Source organism: Rhea pennata, chromosome 3, assembly GCF_028389875.1.
Source record: "Rhea pennata isolate bPtePen1 chromosome 3, bPtePen1.pri, whole genome shotgun sequence".
NCBI lineage: Eukaryota > Metazoa > Chordata > Aves > Rheiformes > Rheidae > Rhea > Rhea pennata.
In genome coordinates, this window is record NC_084665.1 from 43,029,336 (window position 1) to 43,048,698 (window position 19,363).

Below are 19,363 nucleotides of genomic sequence, written 5' to 3' on the forward strand. Positions count from 1 at the left end.
TGAGATATTCTATGAAGAGTTGTTTTCTGAAATATAGTTCCAGATGCTTAGCTCATTGTTCTAGATGCTTACCACTTAGTGATCTATATGAAACACATCACTTTCTATGAAACACACATCACTGTTTAGAATACTTTAATAATGAGAATAAATTTAATTCCAGTGCAGTGGATAGAAATACCTTTTAATTCACAAAAGACTTATCTTTATCCATGGACTACTATAACTACAGAGAGTGTGCTTTGACAGTTGTCATAATTTAAAGTATTTAATGGGCACAACAACATACACAGATTCAGTCATTCAGAAGGGTCAGACTCACAAAATCTCTGCAGAATTGTTTTCCTTATCCCTCAAAATCCAATACTCCAATCATTTTACCCAACATGGACAATACATATATACATAAATTGTCTTATTTCTTAATAAGAATTTTTGCAGCTTAAAAACGTAACATACGAGTACAGATCAAATTTTAGGCATTCGTTTTTCTCCTAATTTATAATTCACTATTTCCATATGTTCTTCACAACAGCTTCATTTTATTCAGCAAAGATAGACAACATAAACATAGATGACAAAGAAACAATCTCACTTTTAAACCTATTGCATTGATACCTTAAAGCCATCTCTCCTCAGCATACTGTTTCCTCAGCTCTCATAGCCTATCACTTCTTGATCAAAACAGATTAAAGAAAAAGGAATGTATCACTTTAGCAATGGCAGTCTGTTCTGTGAGTCAGTACTTGCTTAATCATAGAATGTCCTTCATTTTTCTTTTAAGAAAAAAAATTTATATATGAGTGATACCAATGATTAAACTAAAAAATTCCATTTTTCTTAGCCACTATGTTTTTATACTGGAGAAAACATTTTTTTTTTTTTTTTTTTTCCTTTTCCTCTAGACTTCTAGTCCTGGAGCTGGCTAGTGGAGAAGACATACAGACAGCTGCTTTGATCTTTCAGAATGAACTGCCAATATTTTTGAAAGGACATAAGCAATACAGGATAGCAGAGAAACCTGGAGGCATCAGCTAGGTCAAAGGCTTATTATTATTAAGATAAAATTTTTTAAAGAAAGCTCAATAAAAGTAGGCCATTAGTGATTTGCAGAACATAGAAAGATCAGAAGTTCAGATAAAGAATCCTCTCCAAATCACTCTGCAGATAACAATAAAACGAAAAGAATCTGAAAATGAATGGCCATTCTGAGTAATGCTTTCAAATTTGAGGTAATGAACTAGAATTCCCTCACAGGAAAACATCCCAAAAAACAGGAAGCCAAGACAAAGTGAAATTCATATTGTGCATAAGTACACTCCAAAAACTGATAAACAGCACTAACATTTCCTAGAGGCACAACAGCTTTCATTATCTTTCGATTATTCCTACTGTCTTTTGGGAGCAAAAGAGATGGTCAATATTTTACCTCTGGTGTTTGAAAATCTTGCTAAGAACCCCTTGTACAGTCAGTACAACTTTACACATGCCTATAGCTGCGGTTAATAGCTATAATTTACTTTTTTCTAAGGATCGAAGAGAAATGCTCAGCCAGGTTGTTTACCTCCCTGGCACTTTGTCATTGCTAATATGTCCCACCTTTCTAATGCCTGTTAAGAAAGCACAGGATACCAGTTGCAACACACTAAGGCTTTGGGGCACAACTCTCCAAGAACCAAGTACTTTTCCTATGCATGCAGATGAAACAAAGTCAAGGTAGTTATTATAATTTCTACAGTCAGAGAGATCCCCATTTTTAGCAGTTAACAAACTCTCAGAGCACATTTAGAAGACATATGGAAACCTGCCTGCTATTTATTTGATGCTGTCATTTTTGTACTACAAGACAAAGTGGCATGATTCACACAAAAGACAAAGCAAATAAAGTGACTCCAAATACATCAAAAAATAAAACAAGCGCAGGAATAAATCCTTTGTATTACCATGCTCTCTAAATATCTGATTTGGAAGTGTTTACATGTGTCAAACCAGACACATCTCAAAGCTGACTCCAGTAGGGGACACACATTTCAAATACAAAGAGGAATTTGGATGACATTACAATAACCCTAAGAATAGATATCATGCTTTCAAATTTCTGCCAGGCAGCAAATACCTTCTCTGGTGCATTTCAGTGGGGCTGCCCATTCAAATGTTTTTGTTTATCCTTCTAAACAGATTCTAAAGTGATACATCTGCAAATACCATCTATATTGTTTCTGACTAAAAATGCAGGAACATATATATTTTGAATAAAATAAGCGGCTGCAGTAGAGAATGCTCACATTCCTGTACACAGATTAATTTCTGCAACACACAACTTTGGGAAACTCAGATGAGCTCTCTGTCTCATTTCACCTATCTACAAAATGAAATATTTATTACTCAAATATGTATTGCAAAGCTTGTTTAGTGTTCATTAAGTATTGGGAGAGTCTCAAGTAAAAGGGTTCTTATGTTTCCACACTCATAGTGAATGTCTTAAAAGAAAAGAATGTGCATTAGAGGAGAGGTAGCAGTCATGGAAGAGGGAAGGAAGGGCATGTGAGTTATTTCCAGGGATTAAGAGAGGTAAAGGAGGTCAGTAGCTTTGCTCAGAACAGCATGACTTTTCAAGCCTGATTAAAAATGAGGCAGTGATGTTCACACCACTGTCTTATCCTGACATGGCAAAAGCCAGAATTTTTTAAACAGATTTCAAAGTGGTTTTCATATGCTGCATGCTGTCCTCAAAGGACAATTAAATAACATTAAGCGTCCTGAAGCAGTGGAAGAAGTTTTCATCTTTGACAAGTTAGTTAGGAAATATTATAAGAGATGGTTAGTTCCTTTTTTCCCTTTCTCATCTTGTCATTTCCTTGTTTCAATTGTTCTTGCAATCCAGAAAAATCACCGCAGGCCAAGATGACCGAAATTACTGCTTACTCAAATATGGAAATTTGATGAATGAATCACCGGACTTTTCTGTGTGCTCCCTTGTTTACAACCATGTAAATGATTTTTCTGTTTGGAGGGTAGGAAAGAATGGATGCACCAACAACCAAATCAAATTTAATCATATGATAAAAAAATTGTCATTCACTTTGCAAATGGCTCATTAACAAACATTTCTAGCTAATAGGTCTGATCCATTAGGAATATTTTAAGAGCAGCTATGGATTACTCTATTTTTTTCCATTTCATTCTGAAGCCAGTTAGAAATTCAGAGTTGCAGACAATGATTCAGACTCAAGTCTGCTGCGTGATCCATTGGCTAAATGCTTTTTCCATTCACCTGGCCAGTTTATAAATATCCGCAAGATATGTTTGTGCACATGCATGCAAGTATGTGAATGTATGCACTTGTTCAAGCAAAAGGGGAGGGAGGGGAGACAGAACAGTTGGCAACTAACACAAATACTTCTTTTGCTCAAAAAAGCAATAAGGAGGCAAGTCAACAATACTAAATAATGGACAGCAGTAAGTTTCACCTCAGCATCAGCTGATCAGGCTTCAGTGGCCAAACAAATAGCAAAGTAACTGAAGGTCCAGACATGTCTTGAATTTCACTAGTAATGACACTATTCCTGGCTGACCTTTCTGAGAAATGGTGAACACACACAAACACAGAGAGGCGCGTGCATGAATGCACGCACACATACACACACCCCCATCAGGTTTCCAAACACAGTATACAAAAATACCTGCAAGCATATAGGTTTGTTTCAATGTGGTTTAAAAGCAGGAAAATTGTTTCTACAGTATGGCAGTAGAGAGTATTGTTTAGTATACTAAGTATTTTGATTGAAGTTAAAATTTGGATATTCATTACAACTTGGGTTTTGTTTTCTGTTGTAAATCAGAGGCAGTTTTGATTCAGGCAGGAGTTGCTAAGGTACATCCTAACGTGATGAAAGCCATTCAGAATTAAGCATAGCTTATCAAAAGAAATAAGAAAGGGAATAGGGAAAAAAGGACCATGCTTGCCTTTTACTACTTTAAATCTAACACAGATTGTATTGAAAAGTCAAACTGAGTTTGGCAGAAAGTACAAAATGTTCCCCTTGAATTTAAGACTATACAAGAAACAGGAGTACAGTATATAGGTAACAGTAGCTGCGTCCTGGAAAAGCTGTGAGTTATCATTCATCCTGATTTTGTTTTATAAATAGGAAAAGGGGTTCTTTAATGCATTTTGCGTTTTAAACAGCTGAAAGCATTAACAAAAGTTAGTCTTGCAGGATTCAAAAGTTAGACTTGCAGGATTCAAAACAGTTCAAAGTAACACAAAATTATCTGATAAAATGAAACTGAGAACCAGCACCCTGGTTATTGAGACAGCACAAAGCTGTGAGGAAACCTAACATGCACAGTACCCTAAGAAGCCCCTCATCATCTATTGACTTATTTTTTTGAGGGTTGCCCTGCATCACAACTCCCCATGACTTTATTTCACCTTCTCCGCCCACCTTTTTCTAAGATCATCATTGCTTCTCCTCATTGCTTTGTCCTACATAAGTGAGAAAATACGAAAATAAACATAGATTCATTCAAAATATCCAGTACTTAAGTGTTGGTGAGGAACTTACGGACTTTTCCCCCCCTTTTTTTAAAGAAAGAAAAGAGGTATCCTTTTTATATTAAAAAGCAAGTTGAGATAACATGCAGGCTTAAGTCAGCTGCCAGAATCATCAGTCCATTCTCTCTTTTGCCAATTTATATTGTGTAACTATGGATTTTTGTAATATTGTTCCTTAGGAAAAGGTCTCAAGAGATTTTTTCCTTTCCTCAAAATAAATAAATAAATAAATAAATAAAAGCCAAACATTTGCAATGTTTTGAATCTAAGTCATCCCCCTCATCTCTAATCCCTTGACTCCTATAAATTTATATTAAACAGAAAAGTGTTATTGCTCCAACTAGATTAAAATTAACAACATCAACAAAAATGCCCTCTACTTTTAAAGTACTATTTTTCACAGCAAAACTCAACACAAAGCATATAATGAGAAGAACAGAAAATTACATTTTAATAGGTCAGTTTCCTTGCAGGTAAGCAGTTTGATATTTTTTTCCCTGATATAGCTATGAATGCTTTACAACCGTATGTTTATCCACAACGATCAATATTATCAGTTATTTAAAATGATCAATAACACAAACTCACAACTTGCATATTTTATATTTTATGCTACACAGTGAATGTAGCAGATTCAGTAACTGGAGCAGAACCTACACTAAGTGACACAGATTATTAAATTCAACATGCATTAAGAATATAGCTTCCTACTTAGAACAAATAGTTTAGGAAAACTAAAATTTTAAGACCGATCACCTCGGAGTGAGCAATGAATAAAACATTTCAACCATAGCTCAAATTGCCATTCTAGGCCCTGATATACACGTCATTCAATGGGTGGGCATTTCTTTCACCCTATTTTTCAGAAACAAAGTAGCTCTACAAAACTATGGCCACAACTGACTTAAATGACAATTTTGTTGGAAGGCAAATTTGGGCACAAGGATTTTACAATCCTTTTATTTGGGAAACTAATTTTACTTGGTCAAGATTAAGTTATATTAGTTGGGCATGATGAAGAAATTTGCCAAGTCTCTTCCTGTAGCTTACTTTTCCTGACAACAGTAGGTTATTAGGGATCACAATTGACACTTCATTCTTAAATGCATTATTCATGATTTTCCTTCTCTGACTTTATTTATTTATTTATTTTTCTTCCTATTTTCATCCTCATTCTCCCCTAAAACACGAGGCTATGACATGGGCTCTCTTTTGCTGTGATAAAAGAATTCCTTAGTGATCTAATGTTGCCACTTTTTATTCTAGGTGGCTTGGATAAGGTGATAAATTATGTCAGAAGCAAGATGCAACTGTCCTGGCAGACAGAAGTTTTCTGATGACAAAAATATGGGTGTTTAAGAAGTTGTTGTAAATTACCAGACTGAGTCAGCCTCCAACCATTTAAAAATCAAAGATGAGGAAAGGTTGGTTAGGCATCTTTACACCTTCATTATATCTTCTACATAGCACTGATTAGCTGTCACTCATCCAGGAACTGGCCCACTATATCTAAGTAAATCCCAATAAACACAAATTACATGATGCACATTGAAAAGACATGTTTCCATTCAAGAATATTAGATTCAAAAAAGAGTAAGTTTACATCATACATTAAAAACAGAGTTAAACTTGGCTACTTTTTGTCCTTGACAATCATATTCTATCAGGCCACTCAGAGAAAAAACCAAACATTCTAGTATGATTCTTCTAATGCATCTGAATGCCATGTGCTTTCTCCTGTAATGTTAAAACGACGTTTTTTAACAAGTTTCACACTTTTTCAAAAACACAGCTTAAGATATTTTTCTTGAGGCTTCCACTTTCCTAGAGGCATTTGTGTAAGTTGCAGTCCACTGTAATACGCATAATTTGCACAAATCAGTAGACTTTCTTTCACAGAGTTTAATGTTTTTAATTTTATGTTATCATGAATACCCTGTCCACGCATGCCCCCTGAGCTTCTAGGTAGGTACCAAGATAGCTCTATGCTTAATTGGGCACCTGCAGCATGAACGTATGTAAAGTAAACTCATGTAGTTGTGTGCACTGGAAAGTAAGGCCCAGCAGTGCATCCAAAAGAAAACTATTCTGTCTCTTTTAAAAAGACCAACATACGATCTTCAAACATATCAAAAAATCTGTGGCTGGCTGAACTTGAATAAGTAATAAGGTGCGAGCAGACAGAGAATACAGAAGTAAAACGAATTTCCAATCAGTGATCTGACACGATTCGTTAACCTTACTGTGGTAAGAAACCACCTAGTCTTCAGATGTTTCTATTAACACACCTCATCTTGATTACCTAGTGCAGTGGAGGCTTTCTGAGCAACTGTTATTACTTTAAAAGGTTATAATTATATGTGGAGGTAACACAACCATTTTGTACTATATATTAATAATTTAATATAATACAACTTTTAACAAAATAAACTTACTGATGTTAAGTGTTGCCTGCTCCATGGTATGGTTTACTTTTATAGCTGTGAACTTTATGTAGGGTCAAGATCAGAATTATCTAACAGAATAGGAGCCAATTTGCTTTAAATCTAGAGCAGATTATTTAGATAGAAACCACGTATGTATTATAACAGATTTGATATACATATAATAGTCACACTCAGAATATATAGTCCGGTATAGATTAAATTTTGTACACATGCATTTACCAGAACACATAATAAAAATAACTGAAATTAATCTACAGGTCTGCCTGAGAGTATTGTCAGATGCTTCTTCTAAAACAGTCATAACTTTGTAAAAAAAATTCTGCCAAACTAGAGTTCCCATATGCTGTCCCAACCTGAAAGAGATTGGGGGATAGAGGGAGGAGAGAGAGAGAGAGAAAAAAAAAAAAAGAAGAGTTATTTTTGATCAATGTATAGGGTTAGAAAATCACTTATAATATAATCTATTCCTATCATAAATTTTGCATACTAGCTATAGCCCACTTAAAATTGGGCTATAACTAGTAGCATCAGTCTGGGCTGACCTACTATCCTGGCTTGCACTTACAAAGTGTAAATTTGATAAAAAAAATTTCCTGGTGTAGCTAAAGTTATAACAGCTACAGTTGGTATTTTGGTGCTCAGACCAGTACTTTTCAATCTCTGTTGTTTGAAAAATAATAAAATAGAGCTGTTCCAAAATACTTTGGCATTTTAGAACCTTCTAATATTTTTAACATTTTCTGAGGGTGGTTCAACTTAAGCTTTTTGGATTGCTGATTTTTGGATCTAACTGAAGCTCTGAAGAGTCTTCATGCTTTATTCAATGTATAAGAGCTCTCTCCTTAAGATACACAAATACAGGCTCCCCTAATATCGTAACAGCATTGCACAAATATGAATAGAAGGAATCCAGTTTTTGTAGAAGATGGAAATGTCCAAAAGAATTTCATATTCTTAGAGTGAATTACAACAAATCCCCACGAAAATAAAGTCAAAGACTTAAAAATCTGGATGGATGAAGTGTCAGATTGAAAAGCCTTAATATACATTTATCAACTTCCAGACATCTCTCTCTGAACTCCCAACCTATCTCAACACATTCTCTTCACAACAGTGAGAGTATCTTCACCTAGATCAGGAGAAAAATAAGTAATGCTTTCTATACGGAGAAAGCCTGAAAAAAGGTGGTAGCCATTGGAGTTGATGGATAGACTAAATAACCATATGGGATCACACTGAATATATGAATCACTGATATTCACGTATCCAAATAAAGCTAGATAAACCATACTCCTTTGGCCTGAGAACGCACACTCAGGTTTGGAATAGCTGTTTCCATCCCTTCCAAGGATTACACTAGAGTTCTGTGATGTTTCTGGTCGACGGCGACCATCACACTAACTACCTTCTTTGGGATAGAGAAGGAACTTTTACTTCATCATCAGACTGATCAAGGTGGAACTATCCTCCAGACAGCAGCTGAGAAAGGAAGTGGGTGCAAGTTATCCTAAGACAAGTGACCAGTTAAGACAGTGCAGAAGAGATCTGGCTCACTTAAGCGGTTTTTGAATCTAAGGAAAATGTCTCTTAAAAGGAAAAAAAAATAAAAACAACAGCAACAAAAAAAACAAGACTAGGGAACAAGGCTATAAGGAACACTAAAGAGACTATGCTTTTTTCCAAGTCACCTGACCTCCATATACGAGAAGCACAAAGGGGTTCCAGCAACAGGCTGAGACAAGCTCTATACCGAGGAGGGGCTGATGGCAGTCTTCCATGAGCTGGAAATTATTAAGGAAGGAATGACCAATGTTGTACAAGTTATTACTGGATAGTTCCCAGATGAGTTAATACAGTTGTGACCTAATTAAACCACATGCCTTAAATTTTGCTCTTCTATTTGCATATACACAACAATAGCAATATAATATAATAATCCTTAAAGTGAATCTTAAAAACACCAAGGAAGACAACAACAACTGTCATGGCAAATCAACAGAAGAGTAAAAACAGAAGTGACAGCATTTGCAATAACTATTTGACTTAAATGCAGAAGATACTAAATTGTGAAGGTCTTAAGAAACAATCTAACTAAACACCACAGCTAGACAATATGATGAAAGGAAAAAACCTGCTGAAATAATCACACCCTGATGCATAACAGAGGTGCTGGAGCTAATCTTTTTCACACACAAACACACACACGCTTGCGTCTTACTTCAGCTGTAACATTTCAAAAAGAATATCTTGGAATTTTTGAAGACTATTCAGAGAAACTACCTGCTAGACATACACTGGTGGTCAAAACAATTAGCATGCCAAAGTTAAAGACTTTCATTTCTCTATTTTTGTCACTACTTCATTAGCTATGTGGTTCTTAACTTTTTTTTTAATTGTGAGTTTAATGCTATAGCACTACCTTTTGGTACAGCTGGATCCCAGTTATTTTATGTATTGTTACCAGTTTTACTTAGCTATGTAACTATATTTGCACCTTAAACTATTTTCTTCATTTTTTACTGTAAAAATCTACACATAGATTCTGTACATAAGCCATAAAGTGCATGGAGAAGGAACAGTTTACACTGCTTAATATTAGCTCTTTGAATTTGAATTAGCTCTATCCTAATCTATCAAAAGTTGTATCATCAATTGTTCATACTAACATTCAATGGCATTACCAGGCAACTAATTTGAAACCAATAAAATAAAATGATTTTTTAAGCATGACGTCTGATATTATTAGAAAAAAAGATGATGCTCTTGTTAGAATAAACAAAATCAATCATGCCTATAGATAAGAATTCATTCACTCATTTGGCAAACAGTTTCAGAAAAGGGCAAAGACAACTCTCAGGGAAAAATCAATTACAGCGTTCCAGAAGCAACTTTCTGACATAGCTAAACTGCTGGCTAATTTTCCATTACTGCATGTTTATGGGCTCTGATATTTTGTCAGAGACAGGATACTAAACAAGAATGATCCAATCTGTTTAACAGTCTGTAAGCGTCTTCTATACACATTTCCTTTGCTCCCTGAATATTTACTTTTATGCAACTAATGTATACCTACAGTTTGAAATGTATTACTGTGAGCAATTCAAGTCTGCATACTAGCAGCCACACAGCGAGAAAAGAGAACTAACAGGAAAGGAACTAACAAAGGATAATAGCAGAAGAGTAGTGAGAGATGGAGTTCAACAGCACCTCCTTGCCTTTCAGTTAAAAAATATCCTTTCTACTAAATATCTCTCCACTCTGAGCTTTTCACCACTTTATTCCAATCATTAACTCAATTTTCACTTTAAACTTTACAGTTCACTTTTCAAAAAAATCCAAACCATTGCGTGGAGAGGAGCGGGGCGGGAGGAACATTAACTGTTTTAAAGGATTATCAGACTTAGGTGCTACATTTCTAGGTGTTGCTTTTCAGCAGTGCCATTGTACCATACGGTCTGCTATTTCTCTAAGTGTCATCAGCTTGTCAGCTTTTGAGCAGGTGTAAGGCTTTGTTCTTCTCCGTGTCTGAATGCTCAGCAAAGGCAGTGGAAGCCTGCAGAGTGTTGTGTCAGACGCACTTTTTTTTTTTTTTTTTTTTTTCCCCTGCATGCGTGTGGGGGATTTTAAGGCAAACATTCCTGTTCAAAATTAATGTCATTTGTTGCTACAGCAAAGAAAGCGACAAAACATTGCTAAATGGATTATTAAAAGTTTTGAAAACAGAAGAGGTGCCTGAGATATAGCACTCAGGAAGCACTTAAAAGCCTAAAAATCACTGGAATGTATAAGTAATGTGAGCAAATTATAAGATAAACCAAATAAAAAACATCCTGACATGGAAAGGTGTTCCACACCCAGCCATACACATCTCAGACTTACGTTATAAGGCAGAAAGTCCTTTGTTTGACTTTTTATACTATCAGGATGCATTAAGATTTATGAGAAAATAGATTAAATTCTCAGATTCATTAAAATCAGTGACAGCCAAAGTCATGATAGCTGGCAGCATTTATGTTTTCCCAACCTTATTATGAATCACGGACAAAACAGGTGACTAGTTTCAACCCAAAGTAAGCCACCATTAAAAGGATTGTTGTGTCCCAGTACTACCCTATGTGAAGCAGTAACATAGGTCACTATCTACAGTAACAGAAATAAAAGAATTGGCAACGTTTAAGAGATTCTCAACATGCATTGCCTTCTATATAGGTGCTATAGAAGTAAACAGAAACCACGCAAATTTCAGAGCAATTAATTGCTCTGGACAAATGTCAGATTCTCTGAATGTGGTATGGTTCATTAACGACTTGGCTACATCCAAAGCTTATTAGACTAGTCCAGTAGCTACTGTACTGAACTTAAAATCTGATGTTTAATGTTTTGCCTAGGAGAGAGCTAGAAGAACAGAAAATGTTCTGAATGTTTCTCAGGTCTAAAATAAACATCCCCAATTCAATTTGTCAATGAATCCCAGGGAGTTAATCCAAGAACAGTCATATTATTGCAGGTAGAGGAAGAGAAAAATTTTCTTACTACCTATTCAAGTGGAAGAAGAATCAGTGTTCCAACTTGGATTTTGTTTTGTTCTAAAAAACAGGTAAGTCCTTAACCTGGAAATCTTCTAAGGAGATCAGAACTAAATACTGGGCAAGGTATTATAAGGAAGAAATAAAAAGTTATATGCTATTCCTTCACAGCTATTCAGCCGAATAAAGGTAGCAAGACATACAGTAACGAGCTTCTGCTTCATCAAATGCTCTTTCTGGTAATTCTCTGAGGCTGATAAGCTGTTGCTTCACCAACTGCAAGAGGAGGAGCATCAAGCTCGTTTCTGATCACAGGCCATCCAGATGACCTGGTGGCTGCTGCTTTTGTCTTCTATCCTACCACAGTAAAAAAAAAAAAAAAAAAAAAAAAAAAAAAAAAAAAAAAGGCATCAGCTTTGATATAACTTTTTGCTGTAGACATTGCAGTTGAACCGCCTCTCTTTCTAAAATTGCATTAAGCGTGCCTGAAAACAATAATGCTCCTTATCTTATCCTCTGCGTAGAGAAAATGCCTTCTGGAAAGATTAGAGGTCTTTAAATAACTAAAAAAAACTGAAAAGAGGAAACACTTGTTGCTTGGGGAAAAGGGTGCTGTGTCTTCCAGTTTTCAAAGTCAGTGAACTTTAGCTGTAAAGTTGTTTAACTGTTATTTACAGCTATGTGAATGCAGCGTTTGTATCTTGGGACAAAGGGCAAATAATCTAGTATGATATAAAATGAAACAAAACAAAAACAAAACACAGATCATAGAACTCCTAAGATAGAGAAGCACCTTTTTTCTTCTCCTTTTCTCCCTCTCCTCTTTCATTTCCTCCACAGTGGTTTCTACTTTAACTTGTCAAGTATTTGACAGTTTCTCAAGTATTTAGCAATGAGGATCTAATTGGAAAGTGCCAGGTTCTTTCTTACTGCACTTTATCAATATTGTTAAGGAATGATGTAATTGTTTAGGGTTTGGTGAAGACATTCCATGTCACTTCAGTGTTAATACCAGGCTGGAGCCTTCCTTGTCTGCCTGCGTAAGCTAGATAAACACAGACCTGTGTGCTTTCTTCTCATCTCAGGATACTTACTCAGAGAGATCTTGGAACATATGCCTATTGCGAGCTAAACATTTCACTTTTCATTTTATCCATGTGCCAGAAATCCATTCCTTGGATAAACACTTTACATACTGACACTCTTAAAGTCACTAAACACGATAAATAAAGAGAGAATACATCATTTCAAAACCGATTAAACATTTTCGCACTTGTGACAAATGAACAGCTATTCACTGTATGGAGTCTCTGGAGCAGACATTCCACTTTCTTTGTCTTTATTTTGTGTAGAAGATTAACTTTCCATTTCAGCTCATCTATTGCACAACTGAGCTTTTCTAAAATACACATTGCTGCATTTTCCCCAAATCATTATTCATTTTAGAAACATTTTTGTTGTTATTGCTGCAACAGCTTTTCTCTTGGACTTTTACATTTTTATGGAGATATCAGCTTTAAATCTGTATCCAAGCTAAAAGGAAAGATTTGTAGTTCTTGCTGAAAGCTAAAGAAATGCTATCATGGGGTAGCAGTGAACTCATACATGGGCTGAAGTTATCTACTTCAAAAAGAAAAATCCAAGCACATTAATCACATTAATTTTGCTCCATCTAATCCATCACTTTTCCTTGCACTACTTGCTTGTCTAGTCATCCTATGCATTGCTGTTCTACCTATGATTAGCGAAATGTAACTAATCTTTTATTTAGCTATTCAAGCTCTCATCTTCTCTTCCCTCTACAAAGAACAGATCCCAAGCTTTTTATTTCTTAGGTCCTTTGAAGATCTTACTGTAATAAACACATTTAATACTAAAGTTAGCTTCGTGAAGCTATCTTCAACATTTTAACAAATACCACTGACTGCATCAAGAATTTCAGTGTGAGGAGATCAAGCACAAGCAAGAGAGTAATAGTAGAAGTAATATAGTAAAATAGTAATATTACCGGATACTGGATATGGATAATAGTAAAAATAACTTTGCCCCAAAATATTACATTTTAGGTCCCTGCATAATTCCTTCCTCATATTTTCCATGAAAGCTTTCATATATGATGCTATCCTTGCTAGACATTCATAGTAAAGAAAAATGAAGCAGAAATTCCTTCTTTGGCAAACTCCTGTGTAAAGGAGCTGCTGCACTCTGCAGAATGAGAGCAGAAAGTAATAGGACAAGTACAAAGAAGTAGGTCAAGCTTAACGAGGGTCCAGGGAGCAGTCTGCTTTCCTCCCCCATATCGTGAATCTTAGATAAACCACTAGGAAGTTTTTGCTATTGTGGTTCCAGTGCTGTCAGGGAGGAAATTAGGATGGTGAATGAACCAGATGCCAGAAGACAATGGCAAGTCGGAAGCTTTCTGAACATGTTGCGGCTTTCCCTTGCTCTTACGAATCTGTCTGCTTCGGACATATGGTCTAATCCATTTTCCACAGAAGAAACAAATTCCTTAGCAGAGCACTTTGACAGAGATAAACAAAAACATCTTACTAACAGTTTCCTCTCTCTAAATTTTATTGTGAGGGAGATCTTTAAGGATAAGAATTATGTATCGGCAGTTAAACAAGTTTAAGGAATTTCAGGAATGTCTGTCATATACTTGAGTAGGTATGATACTAAGCCAAAGCAATACCCCCTTTGTTCCACTTTAACATCACAATCCCACGTCACGGACGTGCTACTCATAGGCATACCATGTCCCGGTGAATAGGATGGAAGCTTCCTCTAACAGAGGAATGTCCTCTTCCCCCTTTCCTTCCTTTGCAGGCACTGTCTTCTGTACATGGGGCAAGGAAATAAAAAGAAGCTGTGGTGCTTTAGCAGGGGAAAAATCGCCTGCGCTGTGACAGGAGAGCAGGTGGCTATCTTGGGCATCAGGGCCCTAGAACGACTAACATCACAGAAGAGAGCTAGAGTCTCTTCTGGCAGCACGCTTTCCTTGAATGCTATTGAGAGAGGTCCCAGCTGTATTCATTAGCATATCTTCAGTGGCACTTGTACTTGTTACAAAAAGAAGATGCTATTTTTAGTGAAAGGAAAACAAATGCAGACTGTCAGCTTCACCAAATCTGGACTATAAATGGTGTGTGTCATATTTTGGTCTTTTGCTGGGACAGATAAAAATCTGTCCCATTTAAACACTGCTTCTGGAGAACACTGCCAAAAATCAGAAGAAACCACAAGTTGTGCAACACAGCGAAGTTTCCAGTTTTGAAAATGCTCTCAGCTGATCACATCTGTAATGAGATTTAATGAAGTATTTTGGTTCCCCCCCCCCAACAAGAATTATTTAAAGATCTGTTAGCATTTTCACAAAGGCAGTCACATTTCACATATCATTACTATTTTAAAAGATTTCCATTCCCTATTTTACAGTAGACGTTTTATAAGCACAGGAAGTGGTACTTAGTGAATAATAGCTGTTGGGGAATGCTGTGTGTCTGTCACATCACCATTCTGGTGATGAATGAACAGTTTTCTCCCAATCCAACTGTCATAATCTCAATTTATTTTTACATAAGGAAGATGCATTTCCAGAAAGAGCAGAGTCACACACAATGTTTCTCTAAAGGTATACTGCTTGCTTATATTCCTTCAATTTTTCTTTTCTAATGATCAAAATAAAGCTGACAATAAAGAGATATCATTTGGTTTCCTGAATGCAATTCTTTCAACATCCAAAAATATGACACTGTCTGCTTCCAAAACAGCAACTTCTAAAACAACACAATTTTCAAAGGAAAGAAGGATTTTATTACATTTTTTTTTCTTACCTTTTATGTGCTTCTGTCAGTGATTTCTCTTCATTTTCTTGGTCTATTTTAGCTGTAAAAATACAGGAAAAGAATTTGCTACAAGATGAAAGATACAGATGCTACTTTATGATAATGTTTACTGTAACTATGTCAAGTCTTGTATCTATTAATATATTAAAAAGACCCTGAAGATTTACCCATTTATATCAATTCTGAGAAAACGGCCTGAATTATATCCTCTTGAAAACATCTCAAAGTAAGTTTTAAGAAAAAGTAAAATTCCCCCAGTAATATAAGCGAGAGCAATGAACTGATGAAAATAAATCTGAAAACTTAATGAATATAGGAATTTGTCTATCAAGAGGAGGAAGAATATCTGAGTAAAATGTAGGAAGGTTCAGCCTCCTAACTGTTCTAGAAGTTGCTTGAAGGTTAAAAATAAAAGCTCTCCCCCCAAAAATAGCTTAGTTTAGGAATGGGCATTCCTAAACAAGAAAGAATTAGGATACGTTAATTACTTGAGTACTAGAACCACTGTGCACACAGACTGAAAACATGACTCTTTTTATATGATCAAAAGAAATTACCATCTCATGAAGAAAATTCAAAATACTGAACTGTCATTGCATTGATGAAAAATGATCTATTTTCCACATATTTTCTTGCATTTTATTTGTATCATTTTACTTAATTCAGATGGGAATTTTGATATATAAAATCTACAGGAATGCACACAGTAACTTAGGCATCATCAGTGTGCAAAGTGGTACCGCAAATTGGCTGTGCACGTGTGCTTAAATAAAACTTATACTTGTATATATACTGTATACATTCATTTAACATACCTAAATACTCATTTATGGTCTGCACGTTTTAGTCAAAAGCTTTTTAGTTTGGAACTTGAGTCTCCTTTTTTGGTCTGTTAGAGTACTGCCCTGCTAACTTTCAAGGAAAAGTTTAAGATTTACTTCTAGGGAGTCAGTGGGCCTTGGGTGATGCAGAAGCTCTGAATTTTCCTGAAGACAAATGCCAGTTCCACAGAATTTATGTGAAAAAAAATGAAAAACAGCACAAACTTTTAAAAACTTTTCTTTATTTTACTTTCCTACATAGCTCTACAATAATAATTATTTTTCCACATTGCAGATGTACCACCTTTTGAAATAGGAAACCCTGCATTTAAATTTGGTACAAGTGAGAACAACAGAATTATTAGTTAACAAAAATAATCGCTATTTTTCTGTTATCATCTTTCAATCAAAAGCACTTTACCAACATACACTAGCACTAAAATAGGCATGGAAAACCTGTAGCAAAGATTCACAAATGGAGTTTCCTTTTTTTTTTTTTTTTTTTTTTTCCCTCCCAGTCAGAACAAGGATCATAACTATGGGTCTGCAAATGCTTGTTACTTTGTTATGTAGTCCTCCAAGTAGGGTGAGTAGGACCTGGATTACTCACAACAGCAAACATTGTATCCAGCAATGACTATTTAATACTCAGACTCCACTATTGTTTTGCTTAAAACAAAAAAATCCCAGCAAACCACAGGAAAGTTGAGGGAGAGCTGGGTAAATGCTCAAGGAAACTCAAGAGCATGTGAAGTCTGCGTGATTATGGGTTTCATTACTGATTTGAAACTCAGCCCAGATTCTTCAAGAGGTCTGTGAGGGCTCACAATCCTTCTGAGTGAACCTGGGCCCAGTGTTGAGTGAATCTGGGCTGACTTATAGTTTTGCATGAAAGCCTTGCCTTATTTTAGATAAGAAACCAGGTGAAAACTGGCAGCTTTGACAGTTTCTTGTCTTCCCCTTCTTCCCCCCCAATACTTTGACTTCCAGGATCAATGTATGATTTGTCATAAAACTGCATGGTGCAAGGGAGAAGAAAGTGCACACAAAATCCCTAGATTCAAGGAGCTCCAGTATCTCATTCTGGGCTAACACTTTCACTAAGTATCTTTGGATACAATTCCTAAAATAATTAATTCTATTACTGAAACATATAATTTAGACTTCTTTCAGTTAAATAATTTTTGGAAATGGAAGATAGCATGCCCTAGCTTAGGACAGTCTTTTAGTATACGTATTTGTAGGATATCACACTTTTCGTCATTTCCAAGACTGATGGGTCATAGCCGCAGCAGCATCTGAGCTGACCTTCCTCCTCCTCCCCTTCCTTTCCTCCCACATCACTCTACACATGCTTAGAAAGATTTGTTTACTAGACAACAGTGGGGAAAATACTCCATAATTTATTTCTAGAAAGAATGCAAGCACAACAAATTGTACCTGGCTCTTAAAAACAAGCTTTAAAATGTCTCCATTCTGGAGCAACTTTGGTTTCAATTCTAATTTAAAAAGGAAAGTTACTATTGATGGTACAGAGAGGAAATAAAAAAAAAAAAACACTTCAAATATCTGTACTTTTAATCATTTCATAGAGATGGGAATATTACACACAGAAAAGAATCTTGAGAATCCCTGAATGATGTAGATGCATGTAATAGCACTTTTTTTAAAGAAGTAAAAAATACATATATTTATGGCAGCTAATATATTTGCATAGAGAGGTTTCACCCTGCATAAAATCACCTCTTGGCATTAGCAGAGTTTCTCAGGAAAGAATTTACTCTAAAAGAGAATTCCCATTTAGCCTGTTCCAAATACATGATGACACTTCTAAACCCTTTGCACATTATCAAAAAGTTATTATTCAGGTGAAAACCTTACTTGCAATTCATCTACTTTCTTATTTTTCTAGACATGAAAAGTTACAGAATAGCATTAAAATAATTCTACTTCAACAAGATGACAAGTGTTGCCAGTGAGAGAGAATAAAATAGAGTACACTCAGGGAGCTGTATTCTAGTCTAAAGCAAATATTCAGAGACTACTTTTGCACCAGCACTACAGTAAACATCTCAAAATTATACATAGTGGCTAGTCAAAGACAGATTTTAAAATTTAACCAGCAAGGGAAGAAATCCTCTTTATATGAAAAGCATGGAAATATTACTGTCATCTGAATACAGTGGAATAACCATCAGATGCTGAAGCAATATGAAATTCCTGTATTTTCTGGAATTGAGCACCAATATAATCATCTGATACCAGAGATTATCAATACTCCACTCTGTACTAATCTAACCACTGGTAAAATGCTTTCAACCCATGTTTCTGGTTGTGTAGGGAAAAAATAAATCCAGAATTCGTGTAATTCCAGTGTAAGGACAGAGCTTTTAAGAAGTTCCAAACATTTCTGAATATTAAAGTTATGATGATTGATTCATAATGCATAAAATAGTGCATTAGAGTTTATCATTTCATTCAACATAATGTCTTTACTCTCACTTCTGTCTCTAAAGCAGTTCATCACAACTAGTAGGGCAAATGTCTGAAAAGCACCAGTTTGACATTTCTTCCTGGAAAGCCTATACCAATTAAGTCCTGAATACAAGCTTCAGAAAGGTGTCCAGAGGTGAGGAGACAAGAGCGCTGAGAGAAAACTGTATTTCTTTTTATAGAAGAAAGCCCTTCCAATTGGTGAAGCAAATAAATAGAAAATTTCTACCCATTTCATAGTGATCCTATGGAATCTGCAGAATTACAGCAACAGCCATGGCAGGCAAATTGGTCATTCACAGGTGTACAGCAGCATCTGAGCGTACCTGGGCTCCGCCACTAAAAATTCCCCCTCTCTGTCCTCAGGAAGTAAAATTAGTTTAGAAAATCTTAATACTTTCCTCTGAAATGGATTAAAAGTCATCTTGTAGTGATCCAATAGCCACATCTGCTTTTGTATATATTCAGAATCCTTCAGGTGACTGTAATAGTGACTGTCTGTAGGCTCTTATGGCAGATACAGCAGTTTCTATTCTTGGGTGGGTGATCTACCCCAAATGAAAACATTCCCTATTTTGTTTACTCATCGTCTTCTCTCCAATCTCCCGCTTGGAGTAGTTCTCTTGATCGTTGACACTAATTTACTAAACAGCTACCAAAGACACTCTTCCAA

General features: G+C 35.7%; 1 protein-coding gene across 1 annotated transcript in view; it reads right to left on the reverse strand.

The window, feature by feature from the left end:
- FMN2 (formin 2) overlaps positions 1-19,363 on the reverse strand; it is a 164,249-nt gene that overhangs the window by 16,728 nt on the left and 128,158 nt on the right. The window contains exon 16 of the mRNA XM_062573654.1: positions 15,365-15,416. Within this exon, the coding sequence (XP_062429638.1) occupies positions 15,365-15,416 (52 nt within the window). The remainder of the gene's footprint in view (positions 1-15,364; positions 15,417-19,363) is intronic.